Source organism: Leptodactylus fuscus, chromosome 1, assembly GCF_031893055.1.
Source record: "Leptodactylus fuscus isolate aLepFus1 chromosome 1, aLepFus1.hap2, whole genome shotgun sequence".
Classification (NCBI taxonomy): domain Eukaryota; kingdom Metazoa; phylum Chordata; class Amphibia; order Anura; family Leptodactylidae; genus Leptodactylus; species Leptodactylus fuscus.
The window spans coordinates 92,009,310-92,028,775 of NC_134265.1; the positions used below are offsets into that span (position 1 = coordinate 92,009,310).

The 19,466-nt window shown below is 43.1% G+C and overlaps 2 protein-coding genes across 2 annotated transcripts in view; both read left to right on the forward strand.

Annotated features, from left to right (window-relative positions):
• The window catches only part of ACAD10 (acyl-CoA dehydrogenase family member 10), a 33,590-nt gene extending 24,201 nt beyond the window's left edge, over positions 1 to 9,389 (forward strand). Inside the window, exons 20-21 of the mRNA XM_075273299.1 lie at positions 7,577 to 7,654; positions 9,048 to 9,389. Coding sequence (XP_075129400.1) covers positions 7,577 to 7,654; positions 9,048 to 9,182 — 213 coding nt within the window. The 3' untranslated portion in view covers positions 9,183 to 9,389. The remainder of the gene's footprint in view (positions 1 to 7,576; positions 7,655 to 9,047) is intronic.
• A 6,853-nt stretch (positions 9,390 to 16,242) lies between these two features.
• LOC142203115 (aldehyde dehydrogenase, mitochondrial-like) overlaps positions 16,243 to 19,466 on the forward strand; it is a 35,830-nt gene continuing 32,606 nt past the window's right edge. Inside the window, exon 1 of the mRNA XM_075273609.1 lies at positions 16,243 to 16,493. Coding sequence (XP_075129710.1) covers positions 16,365 to 16,493 — 129 coding nt within the window. The 5' untranslated portion in view covers positions 16,243 to 16,364. The remainder of the gene's footprint in view (positions 16,494 to 19,466) is intronic.

Consider the following 19,466-nt stretch of genomic DNA (forward strand, 5'->3'; position numbering starts at 1 on the left):
CGCATGCGCGGAGAACGGAGCTCCGTGCTGAGAGTAAGACCGTGCTTATGTTCACAGGGTAAGGTGCAGTGTTGTGTTTTATAGCGACCCCTGGTGACCGGAGGAAACAAAGTCAGTTAATAGTCCTTGCTACTGGGCAGACAGGTTGTGACCAATTGTGTGACATATAGGAGAACAAGAATGTAACTATACACTATAATGGAGGAGAAAAAAAGATGGAGAAATAAAGGGAAAGTAGAAGGGAATAGAAAGAGAAAATTAGAAGGTAACAAAAATAAAAAATAAAAATGAAAAAATTGTTCTTATGAAAAATAAAAATTAAAAATAAAAAGATAATGAAATAATGAAAATTGTAGAAATTGAATGAACATTGTGCTACAAAAAGAAAAAGGTTCCACTGTAACCATGATATGCCAATTAAGAACAAAAGGATACTTTTTAGGTTGCGGACCCTGGAGGGTGGATTGCGGCGAGGTGTCAACGAGCCTGTATGGGAGAGACAAGAACAATATGATAAAACAAGTGAAAAATATGTAATGAGCGGCTAATTAAGAATCAAATGAATGCATTGAGGTCATAGTCACGGTTAAGCCCCCTGGGTTCCAATGTCTGTAACCTGTGGATCCAGAAGGCTTCCCTTCTTTTGAGGATGGTAATGCGATACCGCCCCTCCTAGGGGCTTCTACATGCTCCAAAACTTGGAAGCGTAGTTGCGAGATGCTATGTTTTATGCTCTCAAAATGGGCTGGGATCGGGAGTAATAAGTTTCGGCACCGGATGTTGGACTTATGTTGCTTGATGCGGTCTCGCACACGTTGGGTAGTCTCCCCAACATATGCGAGACCGCATGGGCACTTAATCAAGTACACAACAAAATTCGAGTCGCAGGTGAAATAATCCTTCACCGGAATTGCTTGTCCGCTATGTGGATGGTATATCCGGTCGCCCTTGAGCACATTGGAACACTGGTGGCAATGGAGACATGGGAATGTGCCTTTCCTTTGTGTACCAAGGAATGTCTGCCGTGGAATTCTGATGTCAGAGCCCAAATCTGCCTTGATGAGTCTATCTCGGAGATTACAAGGGCATTTAAAACATGGTAAGAATGGTTGTGCGAACTCCTTGATACTGGGATAGGCTCGTCCAAGCAATGACCAGTGTCTCCTGATGATGTTATGCACCTTATAGGAGAAAGGGTGAAATTTATGAATGAAAGGGATTCTTTGGTCTATGTTCTTGGGATGCCCATTTTGGGTAGGAGCTCTAGTGTCCTGTAATGTTTTGCTAAGTAGTTTAGTGGGATAACCTCGCTTAGTGAACTTGTTCATCATTTCAGAGTATCGTGTGTCCCTAACACTGGGATCATCCACGATGCGTTTGACCCTTAAAAGTTGTGATTTGGGGAGAGCTCGTTTAACTGTTGGTGGATGACAGCTGGAGTAATGGAGGAGGCTGTTGCGGTCAGTAGATTTAATGTAAATATCAGATTCGAGAGTGCCGTTCTCACGAAGGGTAACCTGAGTGTCAAGGAAATTGATTGTTCTGGCACTGAAATTAACTGTGAACTGGAGTTCTGGCCAGATGTTATTAAGATGTTGTGTGAACTCCTCTAGTGTGGAAGGTGGTCCGCTCCAGATACAAAATATATCGTCGATATATCTTTTCCACACCAGAGAGAAGTTTTTGAAATGGCTGTGAGTATAAACAAACATTTCCTCGAAGAGGGCCATGTACGCGTTAGCGTACGGTGGGGCCATATTGGACCCCATGGCTGTGCCACGCCCCTGTACGTAATATTTGTCCTGAAACATGAAGAAATTTTCTTCAAGAATAATGTGTAGTAAATAGAGTATTAAATCAATCACACCCTGGTCTACCTTGGCTGTTTCCAATAGTGTTTTGGTAGCCGAAATACCCTTGGGATGTTCAATGGAGGTATAGAGGCTTACTACATCCCAAGTCACAAGGAGACAGTCATGGGGTAGATTTGAAAGACTATGTGTCAACTCAAGAAATGTTGATGTGTCCAAAAGAAATGATTTAGTGTCCTTAATGTGGGGTGTGAGAATTTTTTCGATGAATATAGCTAAGGGTGAGAGGATGGAGTCTGTGGAGGCCACAATCGGGCGTCCAGGGGGATTTTGTAGTCTTTTATGGATTTTGGGCAGTACGTAGATAACGGGGGTGATGGGATCTGTTTTGTTGAGAAAATCATAGGTATAGGTATCAATATTGTTCCTGTGAAGATGTTTATTGAGTGTGGATATGATCCTGTCCCTAATTTTGGGGGTAGGGTTATGTGGTATTGGAGTGTATACCTCCCTGTCACTGAGTTGTCTGTGAATCTCATTGATGTAATCTATGCGGTCCATTATCACTAGGGCACCCCCCTTATCGGCTTGGTAAGACCCAAGTGTTTGCAACTAATCTTACTGGTTGCCTGCTCTATTGGTATGGGAGTAGGATTTTTAGAAAAGTGTACCTTAAGTCGTAAAGACCTGTACAATCTTTGCAAGTCGAGGTCGAGCTCAAACAAGTCGAACTTATAGGTAGGACAAAAAGATAGACCTCTCTGTAAGAGGTCCAGTTGTGCTGTTGTGAGGATTTTGGACGAGATATTAATGACAAGTGATTCAGTGCCTACCTGTGATCTCGTTGCCATAGGGGCAGGGGGGGCCGTAGGAGCGAATTGTCGGCCTCTCCTTCTTGGTAGTCCCCTTGATGCTGGACCTGTAAGATAAGAGGAGCGTTCGCTGCCTATACTCGAGTCGGATGAGTCAGGAGAGGTAAACCTTCGTCTTGGACCTTGTTTGGTCTGTGGATAGCCTTCCTTCCACTTGTATACTCGGTCGTTTAGGTAGTCCTCTTGATCGCGAAGAAATTTTCTCCGTTTTTGTGTTTGAAGATCTTTGCGGTATTGTAGCACCTTAAAAGAAAAAACGGAAGCAAACCTGCTACAATACCGCAAAGATCTTCAAACACAAAAACGGAGAAAATTTCTTCGCGATCAAGAGGACTACCTAAACGACCGAGTATACAAGTGGAAGGAAGGCTATCCACAGACCAAACAAGGTCCAAGACGAAGGTTTACCTCTCCTGACTCATCCGACTCGAGTATAGGCAGCGAACGCTCCTCTTATCTTACAGGTCCAGCATCAAGGGGACTACCAAGAAGGAGAGGCCGACAATTCGCTCCTACGGCCCCCCCTGCCCCTATGGCAACGAGATCACAGGTAGGCACTGAATCACTTGTCATTAATATCTCGTCCAAAATCCTCACAACAGCACAACTGGACCTCTTACAGAGAGGTCTATCTTTTTGTCCTACCTATAAGTTCGACTTGTTTGAGCTCGACCTCGACTTGCAAAGATTGTACAGGTCTTTACGACTTAAGGTACACTTTTCTAAAAATCCTACTCCCATACCAATAGAGCAGGCAACCAGTAAGATTAGTTGCAAACACTTGGGTCTTACCAAGCCGATAAGGGGGGTGCCCTAGTGATAATGGACCGCATAGATTACATCAATGAGATTCACAGACAACTCAGTGACAGGGAGGTATACACTCCAATACCACATAACCCTACCCCCAAAATTAGGGACAGGATCATATCCACACTCAATAAACATCTTCACAGGAACAATATTGATACCTATACCTATGATTTTCTCAACAAAACAGATCCCATCACCCCCGTTATCTACGTACTGCCCAAAATCCATAAAAGACTACAAAATCCCCCTGGACGCCCGATTGTGGCCTCCACAGACTCCATCCTCTCACCCTTAGCTATATTCATCGAAAAAATTCTCACACCCCACATTAAGGACACTAAATCATTTCTTTTGGACACATCAACATTTCTTGAGTTGACACATAGTCTTTCAAATCTACCCCATGACTGTCTCCTTGTGACTTGGGATGTAGTAAGCCTCTATACCTCCATTGAACATCCCAAGGGTATTTCGGCTACCAAAACACTATTGGAAACAGCCAAGGTAGACCAGGGTGTGATTGATTTAATACTCTATTTACTACACATTATTCTTGAAGAAAATTTCTTCATGTTTCAGGACAAATATTACGTACAGGGGCGTGGCACAGCCATGGGGTCCAATATGGCCCCACCGTACGCTAACGCGTACATGGCCCTCTTCGAGGAAATGTTTGTTTATACTCACAGCCATTTCAAAAACTTCTCTCTGGTGTGGAAAAGATATATCGACGATATATTTTGTATCTGGAGCGGACCACCTTCCACACTAGAGGAGTTCACACAACATCTTAATAACATCTGGCCAGAACTCCAGTTCACAGTTAATTTCAGTGCCAGAACAATCAATTTCCTTGACACTCAGGTTACCCTTCGTGAGAACGGCACTCTCGAATCTGATATTTACATTAAATCTACTGACCGCAACAGCCTCCTCCATTACTCCAGCTGTCATCCACCAACAGTTAAACGAGCTCTCCCCAAATCACAACTTTTAAGGGTCAAACGCATCGTGGATGATCCCAGTGTTAGGGACACACGATACTCTGAAATGATGAACAAGTTCACTAAGCGAGGTTATCCCACTAAACTACTTAGCAAAACATTACAGGACACTAGAGCTCCTACCCAAAATGGGCATCCCAAGAACATAGACCAAAGAATCCCTTTCATTCATAAATTTCACCCTTTCTCCTATAAGGTGCATAACATCATCAGGAGACACTGGTCATTGCTTGGACGAGCCTATCCCAGTATCAAGGAGTTCGCACAACCATTCTTACCATGTTTTAAATGCCCTTGTAATCTCCGAGATAGACTCATCAAGGCAGATTTGGGCTCTGACATCAGAATTCCACGGCAGACATTCCTTGGTACACAAAGGAAAGGCACATTCCCATGTCTCCATTGCCACCAGTGTTCCAATGTGCTCAAGGGCGACCGGATATACCATCCACATAGCGGACAAGCAATTCCGGTGAAGGATTATTTCACCTGCGACTCGAATTTTGTTGTGTACTTGATTAAGTGCCCATGCGGTCTCGCATATGTTGGGGAGACTACCCAACGTGTGCGAGACCGCATCAAGCAACATAAGTCCAACATCCGGTGCCGAAACTTATTACTCCCGATCCCAGCCCATTTTGAGAGCATAAAACATAGCATCTCGCAACTACGCTTCCAAGTTTTGGAGCATGTAGAAGCCCCTAGGAGGGGCGGTAATCGCATTACCATCCTCAAAAGAAGGGAAGCCTTCTGGATCCACAGGTTACAGACATTGGAACCCAGGGGGCTTAACCGTGACTATGACCTCAATGCATTCATTTGATTCTTAATTAGCCGCTCATTACATATTTTTCACTTGTTTTATCATATTGTTCTTGTCTCTCCCATACAGGCTCGTTGACACCTCGCCGCAATCCACCCTCCAGGGTCCGCAACCTAAAAAGTATCCTTTTGTTCTTAATTGGCATATCATGGTTACAGTGGAACCTTTTTCTTTTTGTAGCACAATGTTCATTCAATTTCTACAATTTTCATTATTTCATTATCTTTTTATTTTTAATTTTTAATTTTTATTTTTCATAAGAACAATTTTTTCATTTTTATTTTTGTTACCTTCTAATTTTCTCTTTCTATTCCCTTCTACTTTCCCTTTATTTCTCCATCTTTTTTTCTCCTCCATTATAGTGTATAATTACATTCTTGTTCTCCTATATGTCACACAATTGGTCACAACCTGTCTGCCCAGTAGCAAGGACTATTAACTGACTTTGTTTCCTCCGGTCACCAGGGGTCGCTATAAAACACAACACTGCACCTTACCCTGTGAACATAAGCACGGTCTTACTCTCAGCACGGAGCTCCGTTCTCCGCGCATGCGCCACAGTGCCGGCCGTCGCAATTCAACATTGCGACGCACTGGGCATGCGCGTTCCTCCACAACGCACGGCGACGTCGCTCGCTCATTCTGAGCGTGCGCCGCAGCTCCTCTCCTATTGGCCACTCGGCCGTTTTATACCGGACCTCCGGCACTCGCTGTACGCGCCCTTTCCCACAGCGCTACAGCTGATTTCTTGGTGCCGCGTCCTCTGCTACTGACCACCAATTGTATAGACTCCAGCGGACCCTGCGGGCGAACGAGCGGAGGTAAGTCACCTAGGCAACGAGCCTCTACATCATTACCCATCAGTGTATCTTCTACATTATAGCCTGTATAGCCTGCATATTGTCTACATTATACCCATCAGTGTATTGCCAGTACATGTCCACAACTATGTGTAAGGTTCTTTCCTGACCAACAGTCCTTCCTCTGCCACCCATGATTATAATGATCTTACATTACTGATGTGATATCCTGTTTATCAACAGAATCCAGTGGCTCCAGTGGCTATATGTTGAAATATCGTGCATATTACTCTACCCCTCTGTCAAGGTACTTATCATATGTCTTGTTATTACTCTAGGCTACATTTATTTTACCTTAATCTGATATCAGTTCTCAGGATCAAAGAACCAGACTGCAATACCATTTCCAAAATATTTATTTCTGTTCATCACGGTTCATTCTGTATACCTCACTACCTGTCATTTAGTTCTGCCTCTAGTATACGAATTTTAGAACATTTGTATTAGCTCTATCAATATGTGGAAATCTACCATCGTATTCCCTGCCTCTTCACAACTGGGCCTGGAAATGTATATAAGTTGTATATGTTGTATATTATGTGCACTTCTTCTCACATGTATGTATTTTTGTATTTTTTCTGTATGTAGAGTCTGATGAAGGTACTTGTACGTACCGAAAAACGTTTCACCTAAAAGCTCTACTTTGAAACACTTAATAAAACACTGAAAGATTTTGAAGCACAATCTATTGTGTGACGTTCCATTTTTGATGATCAAGCTGGGTTGGGCCCCTACGATCACACTACCACTACGTTCTCCCACTGCAGCCCTCTTACCAGGGTGGCTATTTGAGTCACTGTTGCCTTTCTATCAGCTCGAACCAGTCTGGCCATTCTCCTCTGACCTCTGGCATCAACAACGCATTTCCGCCCACAGAACTGCCGCTCACTGGATGTTTTTTCTTTTTCGGACCATTCTCTGTAAACCCTAGAGATGGTTGTGCGTGAAAATCCCAGTAGATCAGCAGTTTCTGAAATACTCAGACCAGCCCTTCTGGCACCAACAACCATGCCACGTTCAAAGGCACTCAAATCACCTTTCTTCCCCATACTGATGCTCGGTTTGAACTGCAGGAGATTGTCTTGACCATGTCTACATGCCTAAATGCACTGAGTTGCCACCATGTGATTGGCTGATTAGAAATTAAGTGTTAACGAGCAGTTGGACAGGTGTACCTAATAAAGTGGCCGGTGAGTGTGTGTATATATATATATATATATATATATATATATATATATATATATATATATATTTCTACAGTATATATGTATAAAGAAACTTGCTTGACTTGTTACTTTGACTTCAGCACAAGTATCGTCTAGTATAATTTTTTAGTCTAAATAATTGATTTCATACATTCTTTCATTCCCTTGTTTTATATACCGTTGTACAGGAAGCTGCTTTGGAAATTGCTTTGATTAAAATGGTGGCCCCAGCTATGGCTCAGAATGTAGTTGACAGAGCAATTCAGGTAAAATAAACTGCATGTAATACAATAGAAATTAAATTGTCCTTAAGGCTTGGTTCACTTGGGGCTTTTTAAAATCAAATAACTGAATGCTTTTAAAAAATGCAGTAAGGCTTTATTCACAAAAACATCAGAAATGGTCATGTACGAGTATAGTAACAGGTGTTAGCGTTACTTCAATGAAAAACTGCACGCAGTTCTCCAGTAAAAAAAAGTTGCTACGTCAGGTTCTCAATGATAACAGCCAACAGTTGACTTTAGTATGGAAAATTTTGTTACAACTTTTTGTTACCAACTAATAGATGGTAAAAACTTGGTCTAGATTTTTGTTTTCTTGGAGGTGATGTAATCCAAAAATTCTGACAATGATGGTATTTTTTTAATAGCCCCCACAGCACCATGACAATACATTGGCACCCTAGGATTACTCTCTGGAGTACTGCTGGAGGGGCAGTGACACTTATAAAAACCTGAGATATGGCATCTTAAAGATTAAAAGGCCACAGTCTGTGCTGTCACTGATTTTGGCCATTGTAGCAGGGTGCCAGCTGTACATTACTGCAAGTCAATGGCATCTGCCTGAAGTACAGAATTTCCTGTTGCCTCCTTCTACCCCATGATGGTTTTTCTAAGTGGTCATCACAGGGGTTGTCCAGGAATTTTTTTTATTTTATTTATGGCCTGTAATGATGTCCAGACACTATGCCGTGTATGGTGCCATTGACTTCCAGCACCATGCTCTATATAATATAGGGCCCAGACCTACCCACAAACAAGTATAACCCCCACCCACAGATCAGATATTTATGGTTTATCCTAAAGATAGATAAATAAAAGAAAAAAAATCCTAGAAACCCCTTTAACTTTGCCTTTCTTCTGGAAGTAGAGCCAGGACATCTATGCATTATATGGCTGGCCATTCATTTGAATGAATTCCACTTATTGCTGCATGTCAACTAGCTATATGTTTGGAACAGCTGAAAACATTGCGTTTCTGCAACATGTGGCTTCATTCTCAGACTAGATGGTCTTAAAATGCGCCAGATTTATTATCGTGGCTAAGGCTGATGCCATCTTTATGTCAAGTCACACATTTTTCCTGCTAAGCAATGCTCCCTTGTCAATAAAGGCAAAAAAAAAAATGTGTTTCTAAGGCCGTGGCCCCATGTGGCGTAAATGCGGCGGCATCCTTAGCCTTAAACACATTGTTAGTGTGGTGTACAACATGTAGACAGATTGTAAACTGCAAATTGATCCAGAATTGTTGCTTGAAATATTCTTTTTATGATAACTGATGGCGAGTATCTAGTAAATCAACATGATTTGCAGTGACTATTTTCGTGGCATTATGTCATTATCTTGAATAACTTTTATTTAACTTTTATTTATCTTTCAGGCTTTCGGGGCTGCAGGGCTCAGCAATGACTTCCCGCTTGCTCAGTTTCATGCCTGGACACGGGCCTTGCGCTTAGCTGATGGACCTGATGAAGTTCATCGAAGCACTGTGGCTAAAATAGAAATGAAACATTAGGAGCTGTGGTTGCAATGGGTGAGGGTACCATAGCAGCTGCTGTGTGGCAATCTCATGTAGCCAAAATCCTGCCCACCTGCCTCATCTCAATGGACACAAGATGTAAAATAGGTATTAGATAAAACCAAGAGGTGAATAAAATGTATCTTTTTTTCAGCAGAAGTGGCAAAGGTGGCTCAAAAGTTAAAAAGCTGCAATTTTTTTTTTTTAAATAAAAAAAAAAAAATTCCGCTTTTCATGTCTTGTATGCCAGAACACTGGTGTACAAGACATAATAAACACACCTCTAAGTGTCTAAAAGGAGAAAGTTGCAAACTGCTCCCCGTCTGGTAAGACCACATTTTATGGCTTTATATCTTTTGTAATATGTATCTATGCTCACACGTTCCTGGATTTCCAGTGTGCCCTGCCGATGTCCGGTCCAGCAGTGACCAGGTACTTCTTTTTGGCTGAAGACCTCACCACATGTGACCGCTGACCGGAATCAAGAAGTCAATCACATATGTGATTGGCCTCAGCAGTCGTGTGGCGAGAACTTTACCCTGGAACAAGACCCCGAGAACAGCTGGACTGGACCAGACTGCGATGGGAGACCCCAGAGATAGGGGAGTATGGGTTTGGGGTGTTTCTCACCTTCCCCAGCTTCCTTGCGGAAAACTGTATTTCCTGGACAACCCCTTTAATTAAAGGTTATGTTTTAATGACCTCTTGGATTTATCTGCTACTTCGTATGGTAAATTTTAGATTATAGGTTCTAACTACTTTTTGTCTTTTTTGTATTGGTAAATCAGGTGCTAATTGCAACACCCTTTGCACTCTTTGGGCCACTGCTGGTGGGCAGGGTTTAGGTCCTATGCTATGTGTACTGTCACCATTTAAACAACAACAAAAAAAAAGTCTAGTTTTTCTAATTGTTCTTTAAAGAAATTGCATAAAAGTTTCAAATCACTGCACTAGATTTCCTGGTCATAACCCATAGTTTGCAAGTCTCAGATGGACTCTGTTGTAGATGATGTTAGAATATGCACATGTACACTGATCAGGGAGTGTCTGATTTGATTTTAATTTTTTTTCTGTTGGTATGATTGTATGATGTTGCCTGCCAGCATCAAAATGCCTTCTAATCCACTTTTATGTTGTTGCAGGGCTGGATAGTGACATAGTGAATAAACCTTTCTTGTGTCTTGCTGCTGAGAAATCCAGTTTTTATTCCATATACTGATAAGGGCGGGTTCACATCTGCGCCCCGGTCTCCGCTTTCAGTTACTGTCTTCTGCCCAAGAAACTGGATAGGAGACGGGAACCAGCAGCCATTTTTCAAACCCATTCATTTGAATTGGTTTGCAAAGTGTCCAACTGTGAGTGACCGTGAGCGTTTTATGGTCTCCGCGGTGAAACTGTTTTGTTTTGTTTTTTTTAACCATACACAAAGTCAGATATGCACGACTTTGTGTCCGATTAAAAAAAGAAAAAAAACGGTTTTGCCGGAGAGACCGCAAAACTCTTACGGGCGGACACGGTCTGCCAGGTTTCTGTCTCCTGTCAGCAAAAGACTGAAACTGAAGGCGGAGACGGGGGCACAGATGTGAACCCACCCTAAGTGCACTGAGGGTGGAGCCACCCCTACAGGAATACCCATATTCTTTTGTGGTCATCACCTCTGAAACTGAGAAACTGACATGGCTCATAAATAATGATTTGCAGCGACCCCAATGTGGTCCTGTCCTGAGTGCACCAAACAGCTCATTTGCATATGGACTAAAAGTTTAAATTCTTTGCAGCAATATTGCACTTTGACACAAGAAAAGTATGTTCACTATGGCACTAAGTGACCCTACAACAGTATTTAAGGGGTTTAGAAGAGATTTTGTTGGTGGTAGACTCCCTTTAAGTAATTACAGTGTGTAACGGTAAATAAGCAATATTTTATTGATATCTAAGAATAAAGATCATGTTATATTTTATTTTTCTTACTTTATAAATTATAAAGTTATCTACCGCTCATTTGTCTACTCTTTTCATATCTCCAACCACTGCTAGAGGTGTGTATAAGACTGGAATGAATGTATTCTCACACCAACAGTGATGTAATTTATTGTTTGATATTTCCTTCCTAAATATGAATACTACGGTATATAATATACTAGCAGGAGGGCCCGGCTTCGCACAGGTATATTTTATTTTTTGTTAGTGTAGTGGCCCCATAAGAATTGCTCAGTTTTGTTCTGGTGAATTTTATATGCTGTTTGTGTGTGTGTGTGTTCATAAGAGTCATGTGATCATATATATCTCAGTTTGGATATCGGTGAAAAACCTGCGATTGGTTGTTATGGAGAGCTGGAGTAAAGCTGTGTGAATGTGACCTTGTGTAACAATATCATCCATAGAACCCTGCCCCCTTTAAAGCTGACATACAGCAGTGAAGAAAAATAGCTGGGTTGCTTTGGAAACCTGGAGTAAACCTATGATGTGTGATACTGTGTGCTGAGCTGTGTATCTAATCCTCTGGCGTGTGGGACTGTGTCCTGAGCTGCGTATCTAATACTCCGGCGTGTGTTGCTGTGTGCTGAGCTGTGTATCTAATCCTCTGATGCGTGTATCTCAGTTTGGATATCGGTGTTGGATTGTGCATGTGGAGTGACCGTGTGTATGGCAGTTGGAATATGAATGAAAGACTTGCAGGTTTGTATTGGCTAATGTAGGTCATTATTTTGGGAATACTGTATCTTGGGAACAGTACGTCCGTGAGAGTTGAGGCATGGTCTAAAACCTTCTTGGACACCTGATGTATCTGTGTGCCAAATTTGGTGAAGATTAGTCCTGTCATTTGGTTGCACATAGAGGACAAATGGACAGACAGAAACTCATTTTTATATATGTATACTAGCCTCTGTTCGCGACTTCGTCTGCGTGTTGTTGGCGGCGATGATCTGCCTATTTTCAGCAAATTGCTGCTGTCAATGGTTTACCTGCTCCAGGTTTTCGCCAGCTCAAGCTGTCCTGCTCCTGAACTTGTTCCTCACACTCAGCAGCTCTCTGGGACCCCATATAATGAACATGTTGTTGTCATTCATGATCCGCCTGCTCCAGTGTTTCAGCAGCTGTCAAGCTTGCCTGCCGCTGCACTCGTTCCTCGCGCCGTGCCCGTGATTGTTCCGGGATCTCAGCAGCTCATTGGGACGCCATATAATGAGTATGTTGGCGTCAATGATCCCTTTCCGCTCCACTTGAGGGGAACTCTGTTGACTTTTGGCTACCTTCACAGCTCTCGTTGTTTTACAATTTTAACAAATTAGATTTTCTTTTTCTTGGCATGTTTAAAATTAGCAAACTGCCAATTTGGATTAAAGGTGTTTTCCCATCCAGTGTGTCAGCACTGCCTGGAGCAGATCAGATAATATGCAAATGCATGTACACAATGGACTGAGGGTTAGCTTAGTGTTTACATAAAGAGATAACAGACCTGGCTTTATCAGCAATCTCCAATTAACTGAGATATTGCTGCTGCCAAGAGCAGTATAAAATAGTATGTGAACATACATTCATAACAGTCGTGAAGCCATGTACAGTCGACTCTCGATTTAACGTATCGGTATATAATGTATATAGGCTATAACGTATATTTTCTCAGGTCCCGACTAACCTACATGTATTTTTATCCCGTTATAACGTAATATGGTTTGCATATAACGTACTCTTTTTTGGACCCCCGCAGCCAATTGCAAGCCACATATAACGTAGAACGTTGTGTACAGGAGGGTCCCACCTAGCCAATCGCATGCATTTTCTGCCGCGTATAACGTAGTACGTTATACGTGCGAGCCTCTGACGAGTCTCTCACCACAGTGCCCTCTGGGTAGATTAGTTCACCGGAAGGAAGTCGTACGTGTCTCGTGTCGTGTGAAGTTCCGGTTTTGGTTGTTTATTGGCGCCAGAATGCCTCCCAAAAAGAGGACTAAGCTTACTGTGCAGCAGAAGGTAAGCGTGACATGGAGTTGCACACTGGTAAAGATGGTTTTGTGTTGATTGCATCGCGATTTCATTACTGTACGTTTCTATTCTCATCGATCAGGTTGAAATCATACGGGAGTTGGAAGGCAACTCTAGCCTCAGACAGACAGATCTCGCAAATCGCTACAATATGCCTCTGACGACGGTCAATACCATTGTGAGAAACAAAAAGCATATCCTAGAGCAGAGCGAGAAACTCGGGAAGATGTCAGGAAAACGTTCCAAATTCCGCAAAGCAAAGCATGAGGAATTGGAAAACATTTTGATGAAGTGGATTAACCAAGCACGAGCTGCCGGAATTAATATTGATGGTTCGGTTGTCAGGGAAAAGGCAAACACTTTAGCAGCAAAAATGAATGTGAAAGACTTTGTTGCTTCCAGTGGCTGGTTCACGAGATTTAAGGAACGAAACAGTCTTTCGTATTGTGTTGCTGCTGGCGAAAGTGGGGCTGTAGATGTGGCTACTGTTGAAACTTGGACAACGGAGCAACTGCCGAAGATGTTAGAGAAATACGACCTAAAAGATGTCTTCAACACTGATGAGACTGGCGTATTTTTTAATTTGATGCCGAATCGCACTATCGCTGTAAAGGGGGAGAAATGCCACGGGGGCAAAATGAGCAAGGAGAGGATCACCGTACTCGTTACCACCAATGCGGACGGCTCGGAGAAGATTCCTATACTGGTGATAGGCAAGTAAACTAAAATTACAGTACTGTATAAACGAGTTTCACTAAATTTAATTTAAATGTTGAATTACTGTAAATTTGCCTTGCAGGCAAGTACAAGAAGCCACGTTGTTTCAAGAACGTACGCACACTGCCGTGTGAGTACAAAAACAACACCAAAGCTTGGATGACGGGCGATTTTTTTCATGCAATTTTTGAGAGCCTTCGACGCAAAGATGGGTACACGCAACAGGAAAGTGGCCCTCTTCCTGGATTGTTGCCCCGCACACCCACAAGAAGTGGAGGGTTTACGCAACGTAGACCTCTATTTTTTCCCGCCTAATTGCACAAGTAAATTGCAGCCACTCGATTTGGGTGTAATTAAGTCCCTCAAGTACAATTACAGGCGTTTGCTCGTGCAGCGGGCACTTGCGCTGATGGAGCGCAACCAATTGGATCAGTTAAAACCGGACCTGCTCCAGGCCATGCACTTCCTGGTAGCTTCGTGGAACAAAGTGACCCCCGCTTGCATCAAGAATTGTTTCCAGAAAGCAGGGTTTGAAAGTGCTGGAAACCACACTCAACCTTCGGAGCTAGAAGCAGCTGGAGCAGCAGTGATTTTGTATCAAAATGAGGAAGAAGAAATGGAGCAAGCAGAAATCCCAGGTGACGCCGAAGAAGTTATTGATACACCAAGCTGGGAACTCATCGCAGGGTCTGGTTTAGATTTCGAAACGTACGCAACCATGGACGATGAGGTGATTACATCAGAAGTGCTTTCTGTTGAGGAAATATACGAAAACGAGCAGGAGGAGGAGTGTATTCTTGAGGAACCAAATTCTGATTCTGAAAGCAGCAATTCCGTTTCCGAAACAATCGTGCCAAAATATTCTGACGTTCTCGATTCATTTCAGAAGGTGAAGACTTTCATTAGCGCTTTTGATGTCGGTGAACATATCATTAATCAGGTAGCAAACGTCGAGAGTGTGCTGTATGGGTTGCGCACCAAAGCTGTGCAAAAACAAACCCGTATTGAGGAATTCTTCTGTCCTAAAAAGTGAATGATACGGACACACACACACAGACATACAGTACTGTATAAATAAATGTAAATAGTTTTAATTTGGCTTCTGCGTTCTGACATTCTTACATTCGGCGTTATGTGCATGACACGCGCATGTACGTACAGTATTTTATAGGGCCGAAAAAGGTGCTATCGTGAATAACGTAGTCAGGGTCCGGCACAGTGAAATACGTTATATACGTATAACGTATTCGCCTTATAACGTATTTTTTTTCCCGGTCCCAGCAATACGTTATATCGAGAGTCGACTGTAATTTACGGGATAAAAAGTAGTCTGTGTTAATTCGAGGTTACAAATTATGTGCCAGATTTCATCCAAATCCGTTCAGCCGTTTTTTGCGTGATTGACTAACAAACACAAACATACAAACTTTCAGATTTAGAATATTAGTAGGAAAAGAGACTAAGAACCGTTTACTTCTTTGCTGCCTAAAGTGTAACTCCAATATTATTGTTTGGTTTTTTTTTTGCTATTTTGTCAGGGGTTGTATGGTGAACATTTTTATATATTTATTTAATTTAATTAACGTATCTAACTTCCTTTTAATAGAAAATGTAAAATTCTCCCTAGAAATTCTCTAACTAGTTACTGGTAGAAGTCCATACACTTGTGTACTGCCAGTATATAAAGCTGAAACATTTACCAAGGGGGGGGGACGGGGTCACTTGAAATGTCTGTATCTGTGGTTTAATATCACTTACAAAAATGTCTCTCGTATCTCAAGAAAGCTGAGTTTCTTGGCTTTAATTTGCTGTCAATAACCTGAGATATCGTTAGTTAAAAACCCATTCAGGAATTTGAAGTCGCTGTCCGTGATGGTAATCTTTTGGTCATACGATGGAAGTTGAGGCCATGTGGCCCCAGTGCCTTACTGTATGCAATGTTTACACTGCAACCACATATGTTATGTGCATTTGTCAGAACTTGGGAAACATGTTCCAGAATCTTAATAAAGCCCCCCATGCAATGATACCAGATCCTGCAACTAAACACCTGTCCCACTTAGCTGAGTGGAGATGTTTTAGTGCGAAGCACATGAGTTTCTGCAAGCTCCATTCACATGAACTGCCACAAATCTGCAGTGTGTGAATCTAGCCTGTAAGCCATATCCACAGTACAGTTTCCATGCTGTGGCTCTCTGCCCCTAATACATATGAGCCCTCCTGCAGACCCTCAGCAGATATCTGGTGGGAGGGGCGGAGTTATCAGCTATTACACTCTCAAGTGTAATCTCCGCCCTTACTGGCCGGACGTCTAAGCTCCTCCTCTCTAGGACAGGGGGCGTGGTCTGTGCTATCGGAGAACCTGTCAAAGTTTGCACAAATTTCCCCTCACCCGACCTCGGTGTTGTGGAGTTGAGTGGCCGGACTGCTGCGAGCTCACTCCGGACAGGCTGTGTACGACTCACCGGCTGCACTATGCTGCGTACTGTGCTGGGGAGAGTCTGCTCCGGGGCATCTCAGGTGCCTGTGGGGGTCCAGGTCGCCAGGTTTTCTGCTGCGGCCATTCCTGCCCCCAACCCAAAGCCAGATGTGCAATATAACCAGGTAATGACCCTATGATTGTGTAGTCGGGGACAGCGCACAAGCTGCATCTAGATGATGGCCATCGCTGCTTCTTCATCCGTTTGTGTCACTTCGTGTTCTGCAATAAGCTGCAGGCTGGCTGCAACATTCCTGTACGTGCGCCCCCAGTGTTGATGTGGGGAAACTGAGTGTTTGCCTCCTGTCCTTATCTGCAACCTGGGATGGTAGAATCTATATAGATATATACTCAGGGTCGGACTGGGGTATCTAGGGCCCCCCAGTGGGATTGTTTCTAGGGGCCCACCCTACTACCATATGAAATATCGCCTGTACAGTTTGTGGCATCATTTAAAGTGCATTTTCGTGCACAATACAGTGTGCAAAACTACTGTGGCTTTTGATATTGTAGAGCTGCCTCACAGACTTAAATGGGACAGCGCTGTAGTACCTAAAGCTACACTTTATATGGCAGCATGGCCCCTGGTATGGTAACATTACTGGAAGCCATACTATTCCTCTGCAGCTGCATATTCGATCCTGCAAATTTAATATTGGTGATATATCAATAATAGAATGTGGATAACCCCTTTTAAAGAGGACCTTTCATCTCCTGGGGCACATGCGCTGTAATACACCTCTAGAAAGCCTTCCTGTTCTGTGCGCCTGGTGAAGAGCTATCAGTGCTGGTATCATAGCTCTTCACCGTCAGAAGGGGGTTTCTGACAGTCAGTCAGGAACGTCCTTCCTCACAGCAGCGTTTATAGCGCTGTAATGTGAGAGGGGGCGTTGCTTACCGCCCAGTGATGATGAGAGGCGTCATGGCTGGGTGGTAAGCAACAACCGCTCTCACAGTACAGCGCTATAAACACTGCTGTGAGGAAGGGCGTTCCTGACTGACAGAAACCCCCTTCTGACGATGAAGAGCTACGGTACCGGCACCGATACCTCTTCACCAAGCGCACAGAATGGGATATCTGATAGTGCGCTGAATTCAGCCCACTGTCAGCTTTCTAGAGGTGTATTACAGCGCATGTGCCCCAGGAGATGAAAGGTAATGTTCTCTTCTGCTGCATGACGCCAGCAGCCGCCGATCTTCATGCAGCTTCAGGGCCGCAATCCAGCCGTTCACCACTTGTAGTACTCATGTTCCCAATGCAAATGCATTGCTCAGGGGCCAGATCGTCATGGTTAGGGGCCTGATCGGGCCCCTGACCAATGCATTTGCATTGGGAACATGTGGATTTATGCTCCAGGCCCACTGGGGGATTCCCCGGTGGGCCAGTCCGACCCTGTATATACTAACAATATGTCACCCTAGGGCGTATTCACACACTACAGATTTTGTTGCAGAATTGCTACTACTGACAATCATATCTATCCACCTCACTGGTGTTTGGTTGCAGAAATTTTTGCAATAAAGTCTGTTCCTTATGTCAGCAGGCTGATTTATTTACAGATTAGAAATCCCCCAGAGCTGGTCTGATGGGCGCACACATCTCATGGGTGCACACATCTCATGTACACACACATCTGAGGGCTGTTTATGCTGCGGTGGTTTTGGCAGGTAAGGCCGCTCTTTTGCAATAAACACAGCAAGACAGCTACAGAGGTATAAACAGGAAAAGGTTTTTTCAGGTCAACTTCCAGCAAGTTCTCCTGTTAAATTACATCGTCTCACAACTTTAGGGTCTAGTACATTGGGAAATATTGGTGCACCCCCTGGGGCATTTTAGCCATTTGATTGCCTTGTGAGTATTCAGTTTCTGTCTCATGCAAAAACCAAGATCCGCAGTGCTCTCTAGCTCTTGTTCTGCACTGTGGACAGACCTCTGCATGGTCCTACTATTAGCTGGTTCACTCACGTCTGTTCCTTAGGCTCCGTTCCCACGGAGTAATGCGTCGCGCATTCCGGCATGTATACACGTGTCAGAGTGTGAGCACTCAAAACAGATCCCATTCACTTCAATGTGTGCCGGCTTACGCGTGCTACACATTGAAATCAATGGGTTAAAAAGCCTCCGTGGGAACGGAGCCTTACAGTGTAAAGGGGCATTTACACAGTCCCATGATCTGGCCAATTATTGGGAACTACCACTCTGCTTGCCAAGGACATTAGGCAGCAGCAGCAGTGATTTTCACAAAAAGTCCGTAGAGGTTTACTCTGAGGTATAATTGATATGCTGCAATTTTCAAAACTGCAACGATTTTGGAAGTTGCAGCGATTCCGCCGCTTGTATTTTTACGCAGTGTGGGTATGGGACTCGCTAGAAAAACTGTAAAACACGGTGTTAGGCTAGATTCACATCTGCATAAGTGTCATTATTAGGAGACTGTTGCACCATCTGTCAGAAATTGGCGGACAAGAAAGTCCTGCTCGCACAACTTTTTCATTCACTGCTTTCAGTTTAAAAACAACAGACTCCCAATCGACCCCATTATAGTCAATGGGATTCATCAGAATTTGCATGTGACTGTTTTATCGGTCCACTTGTCCGTCATTCTGGTCCTTTGATGCACGAGAACAATGGACAGCCAATACTAGTGTGAATCTAGTCTTATTATCAGTAATGCAAAATGCACATGTGTGTTCTTTTAAAAGGGACCTGTTACAAATTATACAGTACTAAATGCCATACATTTGATTATTGTGGCGCTCCTGATCAATTTGATGTTTTTATTTTTAAAAATCCATCCACCCATTCAATAGATATGGCCCCTGGAAGATTATATGTAAATTAGCTCTTATTCCCCAAGTGAGTGGAAACATTCAGTTTTTCTTACAAAAAGTAAAGGGTTCCAAACCATTTGGGAAATAAGATCTATTTTACATATAATCTCCCAGGGGCCATATCTTTTGAATGGGTGAATGGATTTTATGAGTAAAAATGCAAAATTGATCAGAAGGACAGCAAAAATGAAATGAACCAAATAAGTATTGTTATGCTGCCATCAAATCTAAACTTTATGTGGATGAACTATTTTTTTTTTACTGTT